We start from the raw sequence: 26134 nt of genomic DNA, 5'->3' as shown, positions 1-26134 counted from the left end.
TTATTTTGGGGCGGAAGTGGCTAAGTCCGTGGGGGTGAGTGAATCCCATGGGTCAGGCCCTATATTTACAGTCCACTCCATTGTCAGGTCCAGCATGGGACCAGCCTTGCCTTGTTTATGAACTGGTAGCAGGAGAGGGGGCATGTGTGTGTCAAAATAATAACAGGGAGGGAGGTATATTGGTTTATAAATATGGTCATATAGTCACGTGTTGTGTGGCATTATTAATAAAAGAGCAGGAAATGAAGTATCTACCAAACATGCCGAAACATGCATGTTTTTGAGTCATGTACCTATAAATTCTATATATTTGAGTCCGGTGGGCGTAGCGGAACGCATCCTGACAAATATCAATTGGTGGATTTAAACTGAGCAGCGCTGTAACTCCGCCCTGAGCTACCGTTGGGTTTGTTCAATTTGTTTTCACCAAGGACCTTTTTCCCTTTTTCCGCTCTCCGCCCTAGTCTCCGCCTCATTGGTTGCTTTTGTCCTGAGTGACGGTGTCCGCCCATGCGGGTACTTCCACGATTAAAATCGAACCCCTGTAGGACGTCAGTGAGCTTCGCTTTGTGATTGGCCTGTGGAGGTTTGAACAAGTTAAACGGTTTCAGCGCGGAGTAGGACATCAGTTAGTGACGTTCCTTGAGCTGCAAGGAAAGGTGGATAATCCTTCGATTAGCACGAATATTTTACCTAAATTTGCAACAGGGTTAACGTTTTAAATTAGAGGAGCAGCGATCCTCGGATTCCCTTTTTTCAGGAAAAAACGGATATCAAAGGTAACGCTTATGATTTTCAAAGCACGGCAGCTAGCATAGCAACGTAAGCCATTACAAACACTGCTTAAAAGTTATCACCTACTAAAATTAATTCAAATTATCTAGCAGTAACCGTTTGGTTTATTTGGTGTTGAATGCTCGTCTATTGAGTGTATAATGTGATTTTAGCAAACATGTTACCTGGGAAACCTTAGCTAAGTAACTGTTCACGTGATCAAACGCCTTGATTTATATTTGACACATTTTAAAGCGATTTGTCTTTGTTGTGATTGTCTGACTGCTGCTTTGACACAAAGCTATCGTCGTGTTGCTGTCGACTGTAATGTTTTAGTAGATGTACTGTACACAAAAGCCCATAACAATCCTAAACGGGATTAGAGGACGCATTTACAACACTGGCAAAGAAATAACTGAAGAAATCTGATACTTTGTTGTTTGTGATTATAGTCTTACCATATCGTATCCTTGTATTCTTTGCAAAGTTAACATATTGTTGTAAAAAGTAAGAAAGATAACAAACCTTGTAACACTGTTAACCTCTCCTCACTAAATAGACAGTGTGATATCAAAGTGTAGCTTTAATAGAAGATTAAAATGTCCTCTATGTTCAGCATCAATTGCAAAATGTATCTCTTGGTGTCAAATCAATTCATACTAGAAAACAATGAGCTCTCTCCAGAATCAGAAAAAGGGTTGTTATTATTACCATAATACTTTCACAAATGCACGGAATTTACCAATAACATTCTCAGTACTAAAAGTGTTTTAAATTCAGTCCCTGTAGTCTCTGCTGTAATCCAAGATTTTCGCTAGTTATTGATGCCTAACATGTCTGGTCTTCATGGCCCCTGTGGAAAGACTTAAGTTAATTTGGTTTTACTTAATGACACCTCCAGTCTGTTCCCTTCCAGATTTAACTGTGTGATCCTTCCCTCAGGCCGTCAACATGAACTCTGTACTATCAACTGGACAGTCCCTCATGCAAATGTTCAATGACAGAGCGAAAGAATTCAGCAGGGATGAAATCGATAATGTCCACATGGTTTGGCTCAAGGAAATTACACAAGAAGCAAATCGCATGTTCTCAAAGTAAGCCGAAGTAATGTCATAAAAATTGTTTAAGATTTCTGTTCAAATGTATTCTGTGTTGTTCTTCTACTCTACAGGTTGGTTTTATGGTTTTACTAATGAAGCCTCATTTATATAAATTTTCAGAGAATTTAATACTGAACCAGAATTAATGCCAAAAACACCATCACAGAAAAAGAAAACTCGCAGGAAGCGTGTGTCTGTGGGACGTCAGGAAGAAAATCAAGCTAGGCGAAGGTTTGCTGACATTTTTATTTTTTTCAAATTGCATTTCCTCAAACCTGGGTAAATTTAAAATATTTTCCTTTGTGTGACTTTTTAAATAAACTTTCACTTCCTGTCCCAGATTTTCAAAGGGTAGGCGCAGCAACCTTCGAGGTTCTGGATCTGTGAAATCACTGAACTTCATCGAAGAAGAGACAATCCCTGAAGCTTCTACCTCTGATGCAGAATCTTCCACAAAGCCAAAACGTGCCACTCGCAAAAACAAACAAACAGAATCTGAGGTTGCAGAGGATGTCAGTCAGGGGCTTCATGGCAGCTGTGACACTGCTGAGATGCAGGATGAGACGCCAGAGCCGGCAGAGGAGGAAGCCATGGACATTAATAACAAGGAGAACAATGAAGAGGTCCAGCCTGAAGACACGTGCAGCGCCGCCCAGTCTCCTCCAAAGATTCCCTTACCGGAGCTTGTGGTCAGTATCTCTTCGTCTGACCGCCTGTCTGCCGAGCTCGCCAAAAGGCCAGAGCCTTCTCCTGGCCGCACAGCAGCTAAGATTGCGATAGCCGGCGCGGCTCAAAGCTCGCGGCGAAGCTCCATGCGCTGCTCCCTCAAGCTACGCCACTCCCTGGGCGGCCTGCGCCACAGCATGACTCGGGAGTCCATGCGCCGCACCTCGCGTCGCTCCATGCTCAAGAAGAAGATGACTCAGGCTAGCAACTCCACATGTAGCAGCGAGGGTGAGCCGAGTTTTGGTTTAGAGTTACAAAAATGCAAAAACGTAGCAATATCTTTGATGCTTTGATTCTGGCTGATTTGTGTATGTTAGATTTGACTGTTGTTGTTTTTTTATTGTAGAGGACTCGTCCATCGAATCTGTAGAGGAAGAGGAAAGAGCAGTGTGAGTAATGATGTAAAAAAATATGTATTTGCATGGATGAATATATTGGTGTTATATTGGTGTCTTAAATTAATGGAAAAGAACAATCGGGTGTTTCGATCAAGACTTTTACTCTACTTGTAAACCAAATGTATTCAACATTCCTTATGTCATTTTAAAGTGTTTCTTACCCATTTAATTTCTACAGCACACCAGAAGTTGTGACTGCAGACACAGAGGATAATGATGCGGATAAAGAATCACAAGAAATTCCAGAGGTATTTATAAATGTCTTTGAGGTTTAAAGGTGTAACATTGATTATATCTTTCAGTTATTTGATAAGATGTCGTTTTTGTTTACATAATTCTAGACCCAGTTCAAACAGCCTGCCCTTCTGTCTATTGGACGCGTCACTCGCTCTGTGGCTGCAGCCTCTCCCAAACTGGCTCTGCCAGCATTGAATATCGCTGAGAAAACAATGAGCACTCCCATCAAAAACGCAGGTATGCAAACTTTTCATTTGATGAATTAGTTAGATTTTAGTTAACAGTTGCTGTTGAATGTAAACCTGCATTAGTTTAGTAAGAAAATGCATGTTATATGCACTAAATCTGTGTTATTGTCTGTTTCAGTCTTCGCTGAGAAGCAACAGACTGCCAGGTCAGGTCGGAGGTGAGTGCTCTTCGTGTGTTAGACATTAAAGGACATGTCCACTTGTTGCAACTATTGAAATACATTTTTTGTGTCATTTCTGTGTCCCTAGGTCACGCCAGAGTACCAAACGCAAAGCCGCAGAAACTGTAGAACAAAGTCCCACAAGGAGGTGCTCGCCTCCCAAGAAGCCTCAAAGTGTAAGATGCAGAAAATATTTCAGGGTGCTGAGGTTAAGGAACTGAAAACATGCCGTAATATGAAGACTGGATTTCATAATCAAATAGTAATTCTTTGAAACTTCTTCTTTGTTTTTAACTTATAGGCAATAAGACCCAGCATGAAGTCTTTTCTACACACCGTCCAGAAGAATCAAATGCTCATGATGACTCCTAGTTCTCTAGGCCGGTCTGGTGTTATCAAGTCCTTCATTAAACACACCACTCCTCTGAAGTATGATCCCAAGGTGAGTTGTTCACTTAACCTTGCAGCAGTAGGCTGAGGCGGACCAGACACAAGAGTACAGTTAAGAAAGCTTCGGGCTTTGATTGGCTTCATCTTGGATGATTCCGATCCATTAGAATGTGGATAGACTAGAGATCGACCGATTTTTAAACGGGCCGATTATTGGCATTTTGGGATAAATATTTCCCTTTTTTTTTTATATATTGTATCCTTATTTTCTATTTCAATAATCACGGGTGGCTGAAAAGAAGTCCAGAAGTCCCTTGTGGCAATATTTTACTAATTTGTTGTTATAATTCAATTGTATTTTATCAAATGCAAAAAAATAACAATAATAACGTGATATCAGCATTATATGTCCCTAAATATCAGTATCTGCATTGGCCATTGGAAAAACCCGGTCGACCACTACTTGAGACGTCTCTACATACTAACAAGACTCCACTGACCACTACTTGAGACGTCTCTACATACTAACAAGACTCCACTGACCACTACTTGAGACGTCTCTACATACTAAAGGCCAGGACACACCGGCCAGATAATCGCCGTTGTAGGGGGTCGGGACACGAATCTGTTTGGTGTGTGCCGTGACGTCGGCCGACGTAGAGGTCGTCGGGCTTGTTTTGTTCAATCGGCGGCCGACTGTCTTTCATTTGGAGCAATTTGATTGGTGGAGGGCTAGCGAATCAGTGAAGCCCGGAAGTGAGGCGGGTAGCACAAACAGCTAACAACAGCTAGCCATCGTTTTAATGTGTTTGTTCGTTTCGATTTGAGAGTACTCGCATGCATCAACCCTTGTTGACTGCTCGACACCATGCTCGACACTCTCTGCTAAAAATTGTGCTCTTATGGTCCATAAATATAAATACGTATTTCTATCTATGTTTATGCTCTAGAGAGCTGTCCCATCATTTCCGGCTTTCGTATTTTTTCGGGCCACAATACAGATTAGCGCTGCCTGCTGTTGTGGAGACATTACGTCCCGCGCAAGCGCAGAGCGTACGGAAAATAAGCAGTCGTCTCGGTGTGTTTTTTGGCCGCGACGGGAAGACTGGAGCTTCCTGAAACGGCGACTCCATTTTTTGGGTAGTCGGAATGAGTCGGTCTGGTGTGTCCTGGCCTTAACAAGACTCCACTGACCAAAGACAGACGTGACACTGCAGTCAAAATGAATAAATAGTCTCATATCGGCATTACATGAATTATTGCATATCAGATATCTTTATAATTTCAGTTTTATACACACAATTCAAAAGACCACGCATGAAATTAAAATTGCAATATTAAGGGAGTGTAAGTGATCCTTTTGTTTGGATTTGATCTTCTCCCCTCCCCAGTTAAGCGTTGGTTTAGTGGTAAGTGTGATGTTAAAGTACTATATGTTGTCTGTGGGCATTTAGTGGTATTTTAATGTGCAACCTTACTAAATTTCTACTCATTTACCACATTCCTTTTAGTTAAGCACCTTTTGACACTTCTGCTACCATTAACATAATTGAGTGAGCCCTGTGATCTTGGTGAAAGGAGGCTACAGTATTTCAACTGCACTCAAAACCGCACTTGTCAGCTGATGTTGTCTCTCACCCCACATGTCACTCAAGCGTATTGCTTGGAATCGTTTTAATCGAACAATCCTTCAAAACCACCTGAATGGCTTTGGTAACTTTTGAAATGTTGTTTTGATTAGAAGTTGAAGTAAAAATCCATCTTAACAAGAAGCCATGGCAATATTTTCTTCATAAAACTTGTCTCTGTGTGTCAGTGGATTATTATGTGAGCGATCATCACACTGGAGCTAATGTTTTAAGTGGCACCTTGTTCTTGTAATCAAAAGGCATTCAGCTAACCTGGTTGTTCTTGGAGACCCACTAGTTGTTTTGCTGTGTAGTTTGTTGTTGTTGCATAATCTGTTGTTACATTAGATTTTTTTAGATGTGACAATATCGCTCATGCCGGGCTGAAAGTCTTATGCTTGGTATCAGGCTGTAAATTGGTAGTAACTTGTCTTCTAGCCTTTAGCCGTGGCTTTTTGAAAAGGTCCAATTTGAATGGATGCTTTTGCTCACAGGTCAGAAGTCAGAAATAACACAAATTCCGTCCGGGTGGATTTTTACTTCATCTGTCTGCTCCAAGGATGTGGTGATCTGTTTTCCATATGAATGCACCCCACCTGCTACTTTGGGTTCTTTTGACATTCGGCATCCGTTTCAAGACAGCATTACAATCAGCTGACAACACAATTCACTAAATCCTTCTCTCATCTTCTCTTTTTTATTTATTTATCTTCAGACCAAAGAGCGCCAAAAGCTGGAAGCCCTTAAAAGAAAGCAGGAGCTAGAGGAGGAACGAATGAAGAAAATGGATGAGGAAAAGAAAAAGAAACAGGACGAACTTAAAAGGTTTACTCCTGCCTTCTTTATGCACACTGACCAGCCGGTTTCTTCTTCTTTTCTGTTTTATATAAAAACATTTTCAAATTTGTGTTTTAGGAAGAGGGATGAGAGGCTGAGAAGAGTGTACGAGGCCAAAGTAAAAGAGGAGCAGAAGGAGGAAGAAAAGAAAAAGAAAATTGAGCAGAAAATGGCTCAGACTGAGAGTGATAAGGTATGTGACCATTTTTGGTGTCTCTGATGTGTATGTTCACTGTTTTTTAAACAGATTTGAGCCTTTTGTCTAATCTTTGATAATTTTCCTGTTGGTGGCAGCGTGTGGCCGAAGAGCAGGCCAAGAAGAAGGTGGCTGGAAAACGTCAGGAGGACCTGGAGCAGAAGAAGAAGCTGGAAGAAGAATCTAAGAGGAAGAGGATTCAGCAAGCGGTGAGATCATGCTCTTTATTTATTTATGTCACTTCTAGGGATGCACCGATCCACTATTTTTAATTCCGATGCCGATTTATGGGTTTTAGATATCGGCCGATACTGTCCGATACGATATCATAATTATTATGAATGTTTTTGTTAGTGGTGATGTTATGTGTAAGGCTAGGAAGGCTTAAGCAATTCTTATTTAAAAGAGCAAGAAATATACACAAATGCATATAGGTGTATCTTAGAGGCAGACTATTCAATATTGTAATGAAAATATAAATTATAGAGTCACACAAAAATAATCCCTCTCAATGATCAGTTCTGCCCCACTAGAATATGTGGTGGTGTGTTTGTCTGAACAGTCTTCCTCTCTCTGGCTCTATTTTACATAGTAGAATGTGTCACAGTGCAGAAGCCTCTCCACTTCTTGGGTTAGCTTTGGTTAGCCCACTGGCTAACAAACTGTACTGTATGTCTAATTAGAAAGTGGTGTCCTCTCTCCCTCCACCAAAAGTCGGCGCATGGCTCGTTCGCTCTTTCAGTGAAAAAAAGAAAAAAAAAATCATATATATAAAGTCGGATGGGATATATATAGATAGATAGATGGGATGGGAATCGAGACCCGGTTCCTCTTCAGAACTGGTGCTGAGTCAACCAATTCCCTGGAATCGTTAACATGCCTGCTTATCGGTTCCGCTTGTTGCAAATGTGTCATGACTTGACACTCGCGCTGCTTTGTTTTGGTTCAGAACGCAGCAAACATGGCGTTGAGACAGAATCTCTCTAAATGTTGGTTGTTTTTCACTTGAAAAGACAATACGGCCACTTACAACAATTGTAAAGTTTTCATTTCGTCAAATGACACGAGCGCAAGCGAGCAGACGGCGATCCTGACGGTTAAACGTTTAAATGTCCGCTGCCTGTCTAGTCGACACCAGAATTGCCCATTGGACTTGTACATACAATGTGTGAGAATTAATGTGTGTGTAGGCATATGTGTGGGCTAATAAAAGAGGGAGAGAGATAAAAAGGTGAGAGCAGCATAAAGCAAAGCAAAAAGGTTTTCTTGACCGCTGCCTTACGCCCCGCAGTGTTTACTCACGTTCGTCAGCTGGTTTGTTTCTTTTTCCTTCCGTCAGCTGTTCTGCTGCCTTTACGCACGGCGGGTCGAGAGGAACCCAAAACAACAAACAGCGGAACTCGGCGGTGATAAGGAAACAATAGTCTACACTTAAGTTTAACAATAAACTTCATAAAGACACACTTAAAATAACGATCTCTGCCCATTAGGGATGGCCATTTAGAATTTTTTCTTTAACCGGTTAACCACCAGAATTAACGGTTATTAACCGGTTAACCGTTAAGATTTAATGTAGCCTATTTATAGTGAAATACATGAAGCATTATAGTAGGGCTCCCAACCTTTTTTTGTTCCAAGGACCTGCCTATAAAACAATTCAGGGACCAGTAGCCAACTTAAATGCCTACATTTTGACACAGCACCTTTGTCTGTTGTGAGAAGAGGTCTAGTATGCGAATGTAGGAGCAGAAAGTGCAATAAGTGACTGAAAAGGGACATTTACACACACACACACACACACACAGGCTTAGGGGATGGGTAGCCTACCGTCATTCATTCTTTACCGACAGTTGGCATTCTTACATCCGGTTCAGCAATATCAAAATAAGAGTCCGGATTTCAGAGAAATTAAGAGGATTTTTTTTTTAACCGTTTAACCTTTGGCATTAACCGGTTAAAGATCTTCTTAACGGTTAACTGTTAACCAGTTAACCATGGACATCCCTACTGCCCATACAAAAAACACTGACTTGGATAACTTGATGGAGCGATTGATGTGCAAAAACCATCCGGCACATGTGTCTGATGACGGGCCGTTATATTAATAATAAACAGCGGGCGGGCTTATAAAAAAGGAAGAGAGATAAAAGGCTAGAGCCTTTTTCTTTTTCCTCCCATCAGCTGTTCTAATGCACCCTTTACGCACGGTGGTTGAGTCGAACCCTACACTAAAGTTAAACATGAAACTTTGTAACTACACACTTAAAATAACGATCTCTGCCCATACAAAAAAAAAAGACTTGGATTACTTGAGGAGCGACCGATGTGCAAATGTGTCTGATGACGGGCCGTTATATTAATAATAAACAGAGCGCTTCACATTAGAACAGCATGTACATTAAATATCTCGTATCCTTCCTGAAAGGGCATACATGATATTTTTTCTGCAAACAAATGGTTAATTTGCCAAAGTTGATAGTTGGTCTTATCTTTACAGAAGACTTCTTTGTATTTTTTTATGTCAGTTGAATTTTGTTTCAAGTTGAATGCAAATGAGCACAGTTAATATTCCAAAAGGCACAAGCTCTTCCTTGACTGTTTTCAGTCTGTGTTTTTAGTTTTTAGGGAACATAATGGTATTTGGGCTTAAAAAGGCAAACTTTTTTTTTTGTTTTTGTCCGGACCGGTTCGATCCCCGCCCGGCCACTTGTGTCATGGTCGTTGTGTCCCTGGGCAAGACACTTCACCCACCTTGCCTCGTGTGAATGTGTATGACTGCTGTATGTTTGAGGTGGTGGTCGGAGGGGCCGATGGCGCGGAATGGCAGCCTCGCTTCTGTCAGTCTGCCCCAGGGCAACTGTGGCTACTATCGTAGTTTACCACCACCGGTATGACTGTGTGTGAACGAATTGAACCTGGAACCCTGTAAAGCGCTTTGAGTACCTTGAAAAGCGCTATATAAATCCAATCAATTATTATTATTAATGTGAAAATTGACAATTTCCTAATCCTAAAGTACTCTTGATAATTTTTGCACACACTAGACACACTTCTGATCAGATATTTAAGCAGGTTAATACAAATAAACACATTTGTACTTATTTTCTCACACAATGAGAATCGATAAGGAATCGGATCGATAAGCAGAATCAGAATCGTTAAATTATCAATTCCCATCCCTATATAGGGGAGACCGGGGTAAGTAGGCACACTTTTTACTCTAGTGAGAATTGCTCATCACCTAAACATCTTTCAATAGTCATTCCTACATTAAATTGAAGCTTAAGGTGTTGGCTTGAAATGTGAACCCCTCACTTTTTCAAACTTATTGTAATAAAGAAGAAATTTACCATCAAAGACACTCGAACACATTGTGACAACCAACCCCATCAAGGGGTCGGTTGTCACACACTATGGGGTTGTTTGTCACAATGTTATCTTTATGGGAAAAATCTTAAAAAGAAGGCAAGAAAGCAGAACTACTTTTGAAAGTTTAATTTCATTGCCGAGTTGAAAAATAGGCCTACATAACTTTATGCAGCTTAACACAAAATGAGCAAGGAATTGACAAAAAGGAAATCCATATTAAGACCAACCTACTGTACGTAACACCATAAATAACAAAACAAATAGGTCTAACAATAATAGCCTACACAACTAGGATACACACATTCACTATCAGTGATGGCAAATGTAGGGTCTGCTCACTCTAACTAAGCAGAGATTGTGTGCCCACTGGTTGCACATACAACACTTCTCCCTTACCTCCCCTGAACGGGTGCTGGAGAACGTTTCCATACAAACCAAACACAAACTATCCTCTTCATCTGATGAAGATTCCTCCTCCTGTCTCTTTCTCTTCTGTTTCTTATTCCCCAGCTGGGGTGGAGTGCACTGGGGTGCAGTAGCCTTGGCAACTGGTCTAGTTTGGGATGCACTGGGTCGTTTTGATTTTGTTGCCCTTTTTCTCTTTTGCATGCTAGCTGCCTTTCCTGCTTAATTATCTCCTTCTCTGGGGTGTCAGTGAGGATACAGCTTGACATTTTATTTTGTTATTGGGTTCCTTTCCTGGCTGCACCCTTTGGATAACATGTGACAACCAACCCCCCAAAAAATGTGACGACCAACCCCAACTGGAATTTATTGCTAGCATCAAGGCCAACAACCATCTGACAACTAATTAGCTTGCTAAAAACAATCTAAACTATAGCTTACCCTTCACACTTTTTAAAGGTAACAAGTGTTTTGTTATAAACCCATTGTGTAAAAATCTAGAAGAATAATACTGAGGAGCTAAATATTTTCAATTTGACATGAAAAACACTAACAGTCGTCTCACCTCAAATGCAGCAGTCTAACTCCAAGGAAGACTATGTAGGTGACCTCTGATCCCAGTTGTGGATATTTACATACCAAAATTTAACAGACAGCGCCTTCTGGTTCCGAGATATAACGATTGTGGCATCCTACCCGTGTGACAAATTACCCCGTTCTCCCCTATATACAGGTCCTTCTCATATAATTAGCATATTGTGATAAAGTTGATTATTTTCCATAATGTAATGATAATAATTGAACTTTCATATATTTTAGATTCATTGCACACCAACTGAAATATTTCAGGTCTTTTGTTTTAATACTGATGATTTTGGCATACAGCTCATGAAAACCCCAAATTCCTATCTCAAAAAATTTGCATATCATGAAAAGGTACTCTAAACGAGCTCTTAACCTAATCATCTGAATCAACTAATTAACTCTAAACACCTGCAAAAGATTCCTGAGGCTTTTAAAAACTCCCAGCCTGGTTCATTACTCAAAACCGCAATCATGGGTAAGACTGCCGACCTGACTGCTGTCCAGAAGGCCATCATTGACACCCTCAAGCAAGAGGGTAAGACACAGAAAGACATTTCTGAGCGAATAGGCTGTTCCCAGAGTGCTGTATCAAGGCACCTCAGTGGGAAGTCTGTGGGAAGGAAAAAAGTGTCGCAGAAAACGCTGCACAACCAGAAGAGGTGACCGGACCCTGAGGAGGATTGTGGAGAAGGGCCGATTCCAGACCTTGGGGGACCTGCAGAAGCAGTGGACTGAGTCTGGAGTAGAAACATCCAGAGCCACCGTGCACAGGCGTGTGCAGGAAATGGGCTACAGGTGCCGCATTCCCCAGGTCAAGCCACTTTTGAACCAGAAACAGCGGCAGAAGCGCCTGACCTGGGCTACAGAGAAGCAGCACTGGACTGTTGCTCAGTGGTCCAAAGTACTTTTTTCGGATGAAAGCAAATTTTGCATGTCATTCGGAAATCAAGGTACCAGAGTCTGGAGGAAGACTGGGGAGAAGGAAATGCCAAAATGCCTGAAGTCCAGTGTCAAGTACCCACAGTCAGTGATGGTCTGGGGTGCCATGTCAGCTGCTGGTGTTGGTCCACTGTGTTTTATCAAAGGCAGGGTCAATGCAGCTAGCTATCAGGAGATTTTGGAGCACTTCATGCTTCCATCTGCTGAAAAGCTTTATGGAGATGAAGATTTCATTTTTCAACAAGACCTGCTCACAGTGCCAAAACCACTGGTAAATGGTTTACTGACCATGGTATTACTGTGCTCAATTGGCCTGCCAACTCTCCTGACCTGAACCCCATAGAGAATCTGTGGGATATTGTGAAGAGGAAGTTGAGAGACACCAGACCCAACACTGTGGATGAGCTTAAGGCCGCTATCGAAGCATCCTGGGCCTCCATAACACCTCAGCAGTGCCACAGGCTGATTGCCTCCATGCCACGCCGCATTGAAGCAGTCATTTCTGCAAAAGGATTCCCGACCAAGTATTGAGTGCATAACTCAGGGGTGTCCAAACTTTTTTCACTGAGGGCCACATACAGAAAAATCTACGAAGGGCCGGGCCACATTGCAAAAATAACACATTTATCAGGACATGTAGCTGCTCTGATGTTTAGTTTCATAGTGTCTTCGTAAATTGTAATCCTTCTTCATGGCAACACTTTCCTTGCAAATTAAACAGACACATTTCCCCTCAGAGCCGGCCCAAGCCTTCATGGGGCCCTAAGCAGAATTTGATTAGGGGGGCCCCTCTCTTATGTTAGGGCTGACCAAATCATTGACTATTGTTAAATGCCATTCAGACACCCAGTGTTTTCGGCTATTGCCTCCAATGTCCAGCTGGGGGAAAATAGTAGCCAGCCAAGATCCCGACCCTCCTAGGGAGGTCCGGGGGTATGCCCCCCCCCCCCCCCGGGAGATTTTTTTTTAACTTTTTAAAGTGAAATGCATGAATCTGGTGAAAATTAAGAGGCTTATTCTGAAGAATTTAGTATGAAAAAATTATTTGGAGACACTGTCAGATGAATTTGAAGCTATTGAAGGACACATGGATTTTCCAAAAAAAATAAAAATTAAAAATATTTTTTTATTTTATATTTTTAAAATCGGCCGCGGGCCAAAAAAAAGCGGGCCGCAGTTGGCCCGCGGGCCGTAGTTTGGACACCCCTGGCATAACTGAACATAATTATTTGAAGGTTGACTTTTTTTGTATTAAAAACACTTTTCTTTTATTGGTCGGATGAAATATACAAATTTTTTGAGATAGGGATTTTTGGTTTTTCTTTATTTTTTTGCCAAAATCATCAATATTAAAACAATAAAAGGCTTGAACTACTTCAGTTGTGTGTAATGAATCTAAAATATATGAAAGTCTAATGTTTATCAGTACATTACAGAAAATATTGAACTTTATCACAATATGCTAATTATATGAGAAGGACCTGTATATATTTCTTTTTTTATCGGAGCTGTCAGTCCGATACGCAGATTTCGGCCATATCGGACCCGATACTGGATCGGATCGGCCCCATCCCTAGTCACTTCTGCTGTAGCGTTTCTTAGTTGGATGCACATCTATGCTTATGATGATTTTATTAATATACTGTATCATGGGTATTTCAAATAACTGTTTTGCAACTTAATTTTACTTGGTCACATAATATTCCTATCAGGCTTTTCTTATGCTGTGTGTGTGTTTTTTAAAACTAAAGGAGGAAGAGAAGCGTCAGCAGGAGTTCTTGGCCAAGAAGAAGGTGGAGGAGGAGGAACAGCGAGCTCGTAAGCAGGCCGAAATACGCAGGGCGCAGGAGCTGGAGAGGGAGAGAGAGCGAATGGCTGCTATTGAAAGGTCAGTTATTGTCGTAGTGGCCTACACAAAGGTATATTCAACTTATGCTGGGCTTACACTACACGACTTTTCACGCGATTTGACAGTCGCAGACAATCTTCCAATGTCGGACTGAAATCACGGGAGTCGTGCTGGAGTTGTGGCGCGCGCACGTAATCTCAGTCGTTTGGTGTATGGTGGTCTTCCGACCCAATTTCAGCCGGTCTTCTCCCCGTCTTGATTATCAAACATGTTTGATATTATCGCTAGTCTTAGGGGGTTGGCTCAAGCGAAATTACGTAAACACTGTCACACTCTCGCATGCACCAATCACGACACAGGAGGAGCGGCATTAGTCGCGACCTGTGTCCGCCTGGTGAGGCACTTATTTCGGATACTTTTTTCATAGAAGCCTCGGTGGAGAACCAGGCTGACAGCCACGCAACCTGAACACTTTACCTTCAAATACAGGGTTAGGAGTTAAAGTTATTGGGGTATGAGATCAGCAAATAAAGCTGGTCAAATAACTAAAGGAAGTCCCCCGCTCGGAATATTGAATTAACTTGTTTTTAATTAAATAATCACAATCGCGTTTGCAGAAATGATATTAATCTCAAAAGGAATCTAGTTGTAGTCTTGCAATATGAGACCCCTGTCTTTTCAAAATCACACTCTGTGACAAACTAATGACTAGTTGTCTTCAGGTGTGAGTTGATTGTCTTTAGAAACAGAAGAGGGTTTCAGTCTTCAGTCTTTTCAAAGTCTTTTAAAAGTCCTCTAGTGTAAGCCCAGCATTAAATTGTCGATGATAGCAAAATTGTTTTTAGGATTGTATTTACTCTGGTTTATTTTTCAGGGAGCGAGTGGAAAGGGAAAAAGCCCTTGCACTGCAACGGGAAGTGGAGCGAGCGGCTAGAGAAAAGGAGAGGAGAGAGATAGAGGAGAGAAGAAAGGCACTTGAGGAAAAAAGAAGAAATGTAAGAAATGCTCATTTGCAAACAAAATGTCTCAAAAACGCATGTCTGAACTGTGAATGGTTTAGTGGGAAATGAGATTTATATTGCATGGACAATGGACATCATGTAACAGTGTTCCAAAGAGGAAAATAAAAAAGAATTGCCATCATTGATATTTTAATTTCTGAAATCAATCTCCCAAAAGTCTTAAATGTTAAGGGATAGGAAGTAGGAGTAAGAATCTAATGATAATTGGTAATATAGAATAAACATCAGTGTGATCAGTGGCGTGGGTGGCCTTGATTTTCAACTGACCCAAAAAAAAACATGTCTCCAAGTGTCTCTGTATGCTATTTAAAAAGAAATCAAGCAAATAGACTAATAATAACATTAATGAATTATAGGTTATCGCATCACAGAAGGCATATTGGCCTATAATAATAATAATAAAAAACACCACCTTAACTATGTTTACAGTTTAAAAATGTTTTGAATGAAATGCAAACCTCAGTTAATCATTTGCTCTTGTTTCTCTGTCCTGAGATTCACACAGACTGAGCAGTCTTGTTTAAATGTTACAAATTGAGCTAATAAACTGAACTTCAATTTTTTTCAAGTTGCTGCAGAAGTTATCTCAGCTAATTTTATAATCTAACATTTAATTTGATAGGTGATTGTATGCAGAATGCTCATGCCAGAAACTCATAGTGGTTTTGTACAGATAATTAAATTTAGGGGGTGGGGGGGGGGCGCGAAAAAAATTCTGTCCCTTAGGGGGGGCATGACAGAAAATAATTGAGAACCACTGCTATACAGTAAGTAGTCCACTCATATTATAAAGTGAATGTATTCTGAATTATTTTAGCCGCTCAGAAGTCTGGTTGATTTTATTTTTGTTTTGTTTGCTAGGAGGAGCAGCAGAGAGTAGCGGAACAGAAAGCCGCAAGGGAGAGACAGGCCGCTAAGCTGAGAGAAGCTGCTGCAGCTGCTGCTGCTGCTGCTGCTGCTACTGCTGCTGCTGCTACTGCTGCTGCTAAACAGGCTGCTGATGTACAGGTAAGAATTATTTAATGTACACCTGCAACTTTGAACAAAAGTTAATCATTCTCAATTATGTTTCTCTGTAGATATTTTTTTTATGTTTATTTAGCTTTATTGTTAATGGACTTTACTCTTGGACACTTTTATAAATAGTCACTATAAAACCTTTTTTTTTATTATTACTTCTTAGTCATATTTGGTGAATAAACTAGTTGCATTGTATAATACTGTAGCAGCCCACCATTTGGAGCTAAACGTACCTCTCTACCTCTTTCTTCTCCCCCCCGTGTAACATAGACTGACCTGAATATTAGTTTTGATATTGAGGTAAGAATCTAAACACAGCTACTCCGGAAATGAGTTTTCATTTTGTCATTCATCAGTTGAATAAACATGGACAATTTGCAACTACATGTAAATACATTATATTTGATTGTATAATGTCTATAATTTTTAACCTGTAACGTGAATCATTTACCCGAATGTTAAGAGGTCACCATGTGGGTTTCGTCTCTTCTGGTGTTGTAAAAGGGCACTGTGGATTTTTCTTGTGAATGTATGTGTTAACATTCACTGTTTCTCACCAAAACACAATGGCCCTCATTTATCAACCGTGCGTAGACCAGAAAAATGGGTGTACGTACATTTCCACGCAAATATGAATCAATATGGACGTGAGCGTAGAATACGCTCAAATCCCACGCCAGCTCCCAGCTCGTGTACGCAAGTTTGTAAACAGCATGGACTCGCAGTGCAGGCTGTGCCGGGTAGCCGATGACTTTGTTGGACAATTATTAGAAGGTAATACAAATGCAGTGTTTGCTCAGACCGAAATAAAGATATTAATCACTTAAAATTGTGCAGCTTATGGTGTGCAACTGAGTAGGAGCACTGATTCAATAGTGCGCACACCGGCCACTTGGTAGCGCTGCATGGGACTGCGTAAGGGCAGTTATCTTCGACTTGGAGCAGCTGGGGGGACACTGAGGCACGGGGGCTGCATTCATTCAAAATGTTAGCCTAAGTATTAAATATGTAGTAGGCCTACACTGCTCTTTATGATAAAAAATACACGGCACAACATTCAACTTAACATTTTATTTATTTGACACACTTTTTAGATGTTAGTTCCTCTTTTAATGTGTCATTGATCGCTTAAGCGAGCGATTTATTTCCACTGTTAACGTTTTTCCGATCTGCTAGTGGAGCAGCTCAGCAGGACAGTGGGCGCTCTCACGGCTGATCGTTGCCGGGTCGGCTTGTGCAGCTGACGGCCGGGCTGACCACTCATGCCAAGCGCATGCTGTCATACAGTAAAATGCAAAATGTGTTATTTTTAGTTTTTAAACCCCTTTTGAGTAGTGCTATCTAAAAGGGCCAATATATTTTAATCATTCAAATCTCTGCAGACGTGTATTTCTTTTATGGGGACCATTATCGGACAGTTTGTGCGTCTTTTTCTCCTCTACCACTTATATTATGCCCGCACGTTGGTTGCATTTCAGAACGGCAACACGCTTTTTTTAGTGGCGATTTTTGAGTCAGACTACTTTTTCTTCATCTATGTAAAGAAATGGCGACATATAATTGTATATGCTGTTTTATAGAATTTGAGCGCTGGAGATCATTTGTTGTCAACATCAACGCTGTTGACCGCAGGAGTTATTTCCTTCCTAACTGCTGCCTTCTGTCGTTCTTTGATGCCGCTTGTAATGCTCCGAAATGAAACTCTTTTTCTTTTTTTCTTTCGCTGTTATTTTGTCAATTTCTACTTCAGAGAAGTTCCTCTTCTGTGCCGTAATGCGCATATCCATGTCGTAAAACCTCTGGGCGAGGCCTCTAAACTGAGAAAATATAGGGGCGTGATACGATTGTTTTCAGCCACCGCATTTATCAATAATGGCCTGGTGTACGCCGAGATTGGCGAGATACGACTGTTTGATAAATCCCACGCAATACCTGGCGTAGAGAGGTATTTGCGCCAGAATCTGCACCAGTTTCCACGCAAGTTTGATAAATGAGGGCCATTGCGTGTATCCTTGGGTCAAGTGCATTTCCTTCCTCTAAACACAGTTTACAACTGTTTACTAGCAGTCTTCTTCATTGTTGCTTTTAACCCACTGTGGATCAGGGGAATGGTGCGACAATGATTGAGGAAAACATGCATTGAAAAATGTCTCGATAACATGGGTACTCCATATGAAAGCTTTAGCCAGAGATGAATCCCGAGTCACCACTTTTCTTCTTAATCTTTTCAGCGCTCTGTAATGAAAACCCCTGTAGGAAAGGGTGGTGGCCTCAACGTGACGGTGGATATCGAGGTACATTTAAAATAATACATAGTTCATTGTTGTTCTATTACATGATGGGAAAAAATGTCTCATCAGAGTAAAGCCTCATCACGTGTGTTTTATCCTCCTCTGCAGCAGTCACCACAGTCCTACAGCATCACTCCAAAGGGTGGCAACAAACCTTTGATTCCGTCCAAAAGTGCAGATGATTACGGGATGGACCAAAACAGCGACGACTCTACTGACGATGAGTCTGCACCAAGGAAACCTATTCCATCGTGGGCACAGGGTAGGCTTGATATAGATCGATTGTTAGCTAGTAACGGGAAACTGCTTGACCGGCGTCCCTGCTGCCGACACCGCGATGTGAGGGGCTACCTGGTTAATCCTGCCAGTAGCATATGCTTGTCTCAAAGATCAAGCCATGCAAATATCCCTCTTAAATAACACTTGCTGACCAAACATACAGTTGATGCAGAGAGCCCTCCTCCCCTTGCCAAAGGCAAATGCTTTCAGCATATATTTTGAGGATGCAGTAGCCTACCTTGAGTTTATTGTGGAGAATACAGTTGCATCTAAAGAGAAAGTCATGGAAAAGTACATTCAAAAAGTGAAACTTTCAAATATTCTATATTCAAATATATATATATACACACACACATACACAAAATTATACACAAAATTGTTCATATTGGTTTGTACCAGACCTAATTGTCAAGACTCCTTGTATGATTTTGGACTCATGTTTTGTAATCGTAAATGAAAACCTTGTTTAACATCTTTCCCCTCACAGCTCACAATCTGCAGCAAATGATGATGAAGCAATACTTCAACCCTCCTGATTTGTACTCTTTCTTCGGAAAAATTGAACCACCAAAACTGGAAAACATCTTCTACAAGAGCAAACCTCGCTATTTCAAACGCACCAGCTCTGCAGTGTGGCACTCACCTCCAATCGGATCCAAGTAAAATCTGTACACTGATATAGATATATATTGCTGTATAAAGTTGTATTTGTGTTTTTTTAAGTCTGTTTACAATAAAGTAACTAGTTTCTTTCTGGATGTTTTCATTCTCAAATGTTAAATTTGTGTTATGGGTCTTTAGGATGATTGTTATAGTGTGTAAAATATCATGGATGATGCAAGTTTATTAAAATGGTTGATTACACCAAAAATATTTGTGTATCATTGTCATTAGTTGATGTTTGTCTAGAACAAGTGAGGCCTGTGGGGAAAATGTTTGCCGTTGTCCCCCCTGGAAGGTGAAAGACCGCCCAGTCTCAAGTTTTTTTGCAGACTCTTAACAGGTTTTCTTCCAAGATTGCCCTGTATTTGGCTCCATCCATCTTCCCATCATCTCTGACCAGTTTTCCTGTCCTTTGCGTCAATACTTTTGCACGCAACACTTTAGTTTTTTTATTTACATATTTAAAAAAAAAGGAAAACCATGTATAATTTTCATTCCACTTCAGTTATGCGCCACTTTGTGGTGGTCTACAATCCCAATAAGATAGGCTACAATTATGTGTGTGTGGTTGTAACGTGACATGTGGAAATGTTCAAGAGTAGAATACTTTTGCAAGCCACTTTTAATGGAATGTGGCCATTTAAATTGTTTACACCTTTGCGTTTCCTGCTATGGTATGCCTAGTATATGTTAAAATCCTGACAGTGTTCTATTAGTGTGCTATTAAAGTGACTGACTACCCCAGCGGTCTAGCCTATATCAAAAATTATATAACCTTCAGACTATTTTTTACTGTCTGCTAAATCCATGACAACTGGGCAAACAGTTTTGACTGTCAAATGTCAGGAATACACTAGGCCTACATCGTAAAACGTTTGGTAGGATTTGGGATGAAAGTAGAACGAAAAGTTGGTCATGACGTAAGCTATTTTTAAAATAAAAGCACCAGTCACTCTGGTGCTTTTTATATTAATAGAGGACCAAAACCAACACGTGACACTGACATCATCTTCTGTGATAGCTGCATACAGGCATAGATATAATATACATATATGTATGCCATACAGGTAGTAGAACTGTTAAACTTATTCCAAAGATTCGCAAATAGCGTTGTTTACGTATAGGCTATACCACCCGTCCACCCGCCGCTTTTACTGGCGAGATCAACCTCCTACCGCGTTATATTTAGCCGTTTTGTCGTGTCAGCTGTAACGTCGGCCAGTTTGCTAACGATTGTCTTTGGAAATTCATTGGATTTGGAGCCACACAATTTATTAACTCAGATGGCTAGTACTGTCACCTAGTGATGGAGCATGGATAATCGGTTGCTAACAGCACCTAGCAACGGTATGGATCATGGGTAGCCTACCGTACTTTGTTAGTTAACGCTATATGGACGTATTATAAAAGTTTAAAGCCACCCGGTGTTATGAACTAACCTATTTAATCAAGCTAATTATTCTCACTTATCAAGACTATTCTCCCCCTTTTATATGCTTGGCCGCCATATCTACAGGACTTGTCATGAAGAACGTGATCTATTTCTTTCAGTCTGTTTATTACTGATATGAAGGTCACTGCCTGTATCAATATTAATGCAGGGGTGTCCTTAAAGTGAAATACATCAGAGTAAGATCAGTTTTCTTTTTGTTATACAGTAGGTCTAGGCTACAGTATAGTTCCACTAAAAAAACTGAGGTGCATTAACTAGAGATGATGTCTTTGCATGTAGCCCATGATGCAGCCCCAATCCGCTCCATTGTATCGGGTTCAAGGTCTGATATCTCTGTCCTCTAAAATGTGGACAAGTAGACCCAAAAATTATTGGGATGGGTTGATCCGACTAAAGCAACTTACATCTGGTAACGTTTCTATTCATGAGTGGTGGACCATAGGTTTTTGATAATTCATTGGTCTGCAGGTCTACAGTTAGGTCAGGTCTTGGAAATACATGCATTCAATTAAAGGTGCACTAGCCTATGTGGGCTAACTTTGGGTGTGTTAGAAAATTGAATTTTTTTTAAGATATAGGCTATTCTCATGTCTGAATAAAGAAACTATCCTACATGAAAATTGGATCTCTGGAACACTGTTTGAAGTTAGAAAGCTTCCTTTATTATTTTACAGCAGCAGGGCCCAACGTTTTGTTTACCAAACTATTTTAGTCTTATGTTTGGTTCCAGGTTCCTCAAAGTAATTTTATTCAGATTTGTGATGATATAATTGTTCAATAATAAGAATTACATCTAGAGAAATATGTTTGGTAAACCAATTGCAGGCTCTGCAAATGTAAACAAATCCACCTCCACTGAAACTGCGTAGTGAACCTTTAAACAGAAGTGTACAGAAGTTGCTGCTAGTTAGTAAGAATAATAATGTGTCAGGTGATGCAAGGGATGTTTGAGGGCTATGGGTCTAATGTGCATTTGCCTTTGTTGAGTGGCCAGATTGTAGTTCATGATGCGATAGAAACTGCATCTGTCTGTCTTGAGTTACAAGTCCCTGTCTAGCATCTGTTAGCCTATTTACAGTTGTCTGTAAAGTTTTTCGTCTTGTTATACTTGCATAGTGTTGCCACCCGTCCCGTTTTTCCCAGAATCGTTCTCTTTTTTCACCAGCTGTCCCGGGAAAAAATAAATCTCTCCCGGAACACAATTTGTCCCGGTTTTTTGGGGGAAATGCCAAAACCTCATTTGATTTTCTTCGTTCAGTAGTTAAGGCCGTTTCACACGGGCCGAGGTGTTTGTTGCGCCAACTAATGCATTCTCAATGGAGAGGCGAGCTGGGCCGGGCAGAAAGAAAGCGCACGGCACGACAAGCGGGCAGGGGCGGTCTCAACGATCTCGGGGCCCGTTTCAAGACCCAGTGTGGGGCCCCCCACTTTTTATTTTATTTAAATTTTTTTATAACTAGCCTAATGCTTGTGCATGCTCCCCGCGAAAATAGAAAAAAAGATTGTGGAAACCATTTGGTTCATATACGGATTATGAGATAATGGGCCCAGACTCTTAAAGTCCCCCACTCCTCCCTATCCCTATTCAACAGATAAAGGGTGGATATCCACTTTTTATGAACAGTATAGAATTTACACATAGAAAGCTTATTACTGTATGTGTGAGGGGGGCCTTCAAGGCCCCTCATAAAGCCCTTAAGACAGAGCTAATAATGCTTTAGTTTTGCACTTGCTTTTCTATTATTCACCTACTAGTTGAGGAGCCCATGATGATTTATTTCCTTATTTTAGGTGATTCCATTTTGGACCCTGTTATTGACATGAGTGACTGAGCTCTTTGACAATGCGACATGTGAAGTTACTATCAGTATTTCTGGCTTAGGGCCCCCCTGGGCCTGGTTGCATGCAATTTTCTTCTCAAAGTGCACCAGATTGATGAATTTTACTTTAAAAGGTTGCATTTTTTTCTTCCGGTCCAGGGTTCCCACCTCAGTCTCCTTATATATCCTACTGTAAAAAGCACTGTAGGTGTTTATGCATGGTTATTATCATGGACGTCGTTTTGGCTAAACAAGTGGGGGGGACAAACAGGCATTCTGGAGTGCATTTTCAAAAGTGGGGGGGACAATGAGGAAAATGAGGAAACATCTTTTTTCTCTTTAGTGCAGGTAATGAACGGTTCTGAAAGACGGCATACCCGCTCACTAATGAATAAAATGTATACAAAACACTGATGTCTGACACATTTGATGAAAAAAGCATTTTCAAAAAGCAGCGGACATATGAGCCACTAGCTGCTCCCCGTAGCCCAACCAAACATGACGTAAACAAAAGGAGCTTGGGAAGGTAGTTCCGACTAGGGTTGCTGGACGGGTCCCGGGATTTCGGGATTCCCGCGAAATGAGTCAGTCCGGGAGTACCGGAAATTGGCCACGGGACCCGTCCTCCCGTTTTTTAATTATTTTTAATTCATTAATAGTGGCCTTTACTAATAAAATGTACTCTCGCCATCATGGCCTTTTCATAAGGGAGGCTTTTGACGTGTCTGGTAATACATTTTCAATGACATGCGAGTGGAGAGAGACGCACTACCGTTCTACAGACGTGGCGACAAGCGGCCGCACTAAACTGTTGTTACGTCTGTAACGCAGCTGACATGCGAGTGGAGAGAGAAGAGTCCGCAGTTCTACAGACGGAGCGACAAGCGGCCGCACAGCTAAACTCACGTCTGTGCTCCTCTCTCTCTCACACACACACACACACGCGCCTGCAGCCTGGCACAGCTGAACAGTGTTTTACTTTTCTCTCCTCAATGAGATGGTGATATTCACCATTCTGCTGTATTCAAGTCAAGATTGTATGATGAACATAAAGCAGCCTGTTTCTTTTGCTGCTTTCTCTTGTAGTGACATGAATCTAATGAGATGAAACAGGAGCATCGCTGTTCGCCCTGATCCTTCCACCAAACACTAAAGTGAAACCTAGACCTAATCCACAAAGTAGACATTTAAACCAAACTAAACTGAATAACTAATCCACTTATTAACTAAACAAATGTTAACAATATGAGTAGATATTTAACAGCAGCGACACAGGGTTGTAAACAAAAGTTGTTTCCATGGTTACCGCACAGCGTTTCCTCGCGGAGCCTCCTATCTCCACCGGTCGAATGCACAGACAGAACGTCTCCTCCCGTCTGAAAACGCCTATAGATGACTTCACTTTTAATGCCCTTAGTTCATTCTAGAGCTAGCATCCATTCTGCCCTGGGCTTATGAGGCTATAACGTGCCCAATAAAGAGAGAGAGAGAGAGAGAGAGAGAGAGAGAGAGAGAGAGAGAGACCTTGACGCTGTGTTTTAATACGGCTGGACGCACTCCATGTCCGGCTTAAAAAGTGGGGGGGACAAAATGAGTCTTGACGAAAAGTGGGGGGTACATGTACCCCCCATACCCCCCGTAATCGACGTCTATGGTTATTATAGGTCATTATACTGGTCAGTCTGAACTGGTAGCCTAATAATGGCCGAGCCCTCCGCCCCAAACATCAAGTGTCCCTTTTTTTCCTAAATCCAAGGTGGCAACCCTATACTTGCATATTGTGCCTATCTTTTCCAATAATATAGGCCCAATGCCTTACATTTGACCTGCAGAACACTGTCATGAAAATGTGTTTTCTCATTTAACCATTTTTATAATTTAAGCAGAAATGAGTTCACAAATCCGACAGAACTTCCACCAGGACTGCGAGGCTGCCATTAACAGACAGATTAACCTGGAGCTCTATGCCTCATATGTGTATCTCTCTATGGTAAGACAATGCAATGTGAATCTTTTCTGTCTTTTAAACTCAGATAAATAATCGTTTTTCTCTTCTTTATATTTATTCTATAGGCATATTATTTTGATAGGGATGATAAATCCCTACCAAATTTTGCAAAGTTCTTTGACGCACAGTCGAAAGAGGAGCGGGATCATGCGGAGAAGTTGATGAGTTTGCAGAACAAGCGTGGAGGCAGAATCTTCCTGCAGGACATCAGGGTCTGTACTGATACTGGTTCTAGTAAATTTACAGTGTTATAGTCTACTGTATGTCAACAGTGTCAATTTTGGGTATTTTTTCTCTCTCTGTCAGTTGGAGCTCAAGAGCAAGTATTTGTGATGCAATTATTCTTTCATCTTTTGGTCATTGTATTTGTAAAATCTGAATAACATCTGTGTTGAATTATTTATGTCTATTCTAGAAACCTGATAGAGATGAGTGGGGGAGTGGCCTGGAGGCTCTGGAATGTGCCTTGCAGCTGGAGAAAAGTGTAAACCAATCCCTGCTGGACATGCAGAAAATGGCGACTGAACACAATGATCCTCATGTAAGCAGCAGACTAAGGCCAAAGGCTCCTACATAACAGTCCGTGACAAAACTATGCCATTAGAATACCTTTACTTATCAACATTTAACTTTGAAATGAACCTTTAATGGTGCATTTCATTTGTTTCTCAAGAAACTACTTTTCTGTGTTATGCACCTTCATCCTGCTATGTGATCATTTGATCCTGATTCACAATAGGTCTTCTCATTAACTCATTTTTATACTGTAAAATGTATCCCATTTGTCTCAGAAATACGTTAACCAGCAGGTATTTGCGAGCTTCAAATGATATTTTTTCAATATTGTCAAAATACATGTGGTTAATGATGGCGGCTGTGCAGTGAGATTGACTGTATCGACATGTAAAATGAGTGATGACAGAGTGAGGTTAAAAGAGAGATAAAAAGATGTCCACATCGAAGTTAAAGCTATAGAACGTAACTATATCATATCAATTAATGCCAGTTAAATTCAAGCACCAAATGTGTTGACACAGAGTTTATTAAGCAAATCAGCTCCACAATACTCTCTCTCTATTTCTCAGTATGGCAGCGTTTAAAAAACTGGTGTCGCCACCCAACACTGGCAAAGGAGCAGAGAAAAATCCCAAAAAGCGCCCACAAAATGTTTCAGTTGTTGAGTTCTATTGCTAACAAAAAACCTGGATGTACAGCAGAAGGTATAAAATCCATGGGGGATCACTGTAGGCTTATGTTGAGGCGCAGACAGCGATGTTTTACAAACTCAGAATTCCTCAAAGAGGGGAGAGAGACGTTACGCACTACAGCTTTAAGCCTAAAAAGCATCTGTTATCCCATCTAAATGAGCAGTGAATATTTATGCTTGTAAAGCACAGGAACATATCGGTAATACATTGGTCTGCTAAAGAATAGTATGTTGTCTTCTGAAACATTTTTGATGGTCTAATGAGAATAATCCTTCTCTCCTTTTTATCCACAGATGTGTGACTTCATAGAAACACATTTTCTGGATGAGCAGGTCAAGTCCATCAAACATCTTGCAGACTGGATATCCAACTTGCGCCTCATGGGAGCCCCTCAGAGTGGTATGGCTGAGTACCTCTTTGACAAACACACCGTGACCGACAAGGGCAGTTAAACTGCACTGTGAAACTGATGATCATGCCAGTCACTGCTGCATGTCAGCCTGCCCTCTGACCCTGACATGTACTGCA

General features: G+C 41.0%; 2 protein-coding genes across 3 annotated transcripts; both read left to right on the top strand.

The window, feature by feature from the left end:
* Positions 1-609: 609 nt before the first annotated feature.
* Positions 610-19318, top strand: incenp (inner centromere protein). Of its 2 annotated transcripts, XM_080027192.1 has the most exons (20): positions 610-779; positions 1717-1868; positions 1995-2105; positions 2215-2828; positions 2947-2989; positions 3177-3246; positions 3340-3472; positions 3602-3641; positions 3733-3820; positions 3946-4086; positions 5426-5443; positions 6378-6487; positions 6578-6692; positions 6794-6904; positions 13745-13881; positions 14717-14837; positions 15726-15872; positions 18116-18178; positions 18284-18437; positions 18942-19318. In XM_080027192.1, the coding sequence occupies exons 2-20, from the start codon at positions 1726-1728 to the stop codon at positions 19115-19117; spliced, it is 2535 nt and encodes an 844-aa protein (XP_079883318.1). In that variant the 5' UTR covers positions 610-779; positions 1717-1725; the 3' UTR covers positions 19118-19318. The 2 variants fall into 2 exon arrangements, with proteins under 2 accessions (XP_079883318.1, XP_079883319.1); XM_080027193.1 differs by lacking the exon at positions 5426-5443.
* A 4960-nt stretch (positions 19319-24278) lies between these two features.
* On the top strand, positions 24279-26058 carry fth1b (ferritin, heavy polypeptide 1b; the record flags this gene model as incomplete). Its single annotated transcript, XM_080028559.1, has 4 exons — positions 24279-24380; positions 24464-24610; positions 24814-24939; positions 25900-26058. 4 exons carry the CDS (start codon positions 24279-24281, stop codon positions 26056-26058), a joined length of 534 nt encoding a protein of 177 aa, XP_079884685.1.
* Positions 26059-26134: the final 76 nt, after the last annotated feature.

The sequence above is a fragment of the Ammodytes marinus genome (genome assembly GCF_949987685.1).
Source record: "Ammodytes marinus genome assembly, chromosome: 5".
Taxonomy (NCBI): Eukaryota; Metazoa; Chordata; class Actinopteri; order Uranoscopiformes; family Ammodytidae; genus Ammodytes; species Ammodytes marinus.
The sequence above is the reverse complement of the archived record's forward strand: the minus strand, read 5'-3'. Positions and strand labels throughout refer to the sequence as shown.

Excerpts from the sequence above, each read along its gene's own strand:
- incenp (XM_080027192.1), top strand. The coding sequence starts at position 1,726 with ATGAACTCTGTACTATCAACTGGACAGTCCCTCATGCAAATGTTCAAT. Across the intron at positions 6,488-6,577 it reads AAACAGGACGAACTTAAAAG|GAAGAGGGATGAGAGGCTGA; the intron begins GTTTACTCCTGC and ends TTTGTGTTTTAG. Across the intron at positions 13,882-14,716 it reads CGAATGGCTGCTATTGAAAG|GGAGCGAGTGGAAAGGGAAA; the intron begins GTCAGTTATTGT and ends TTTATTTTTCAG.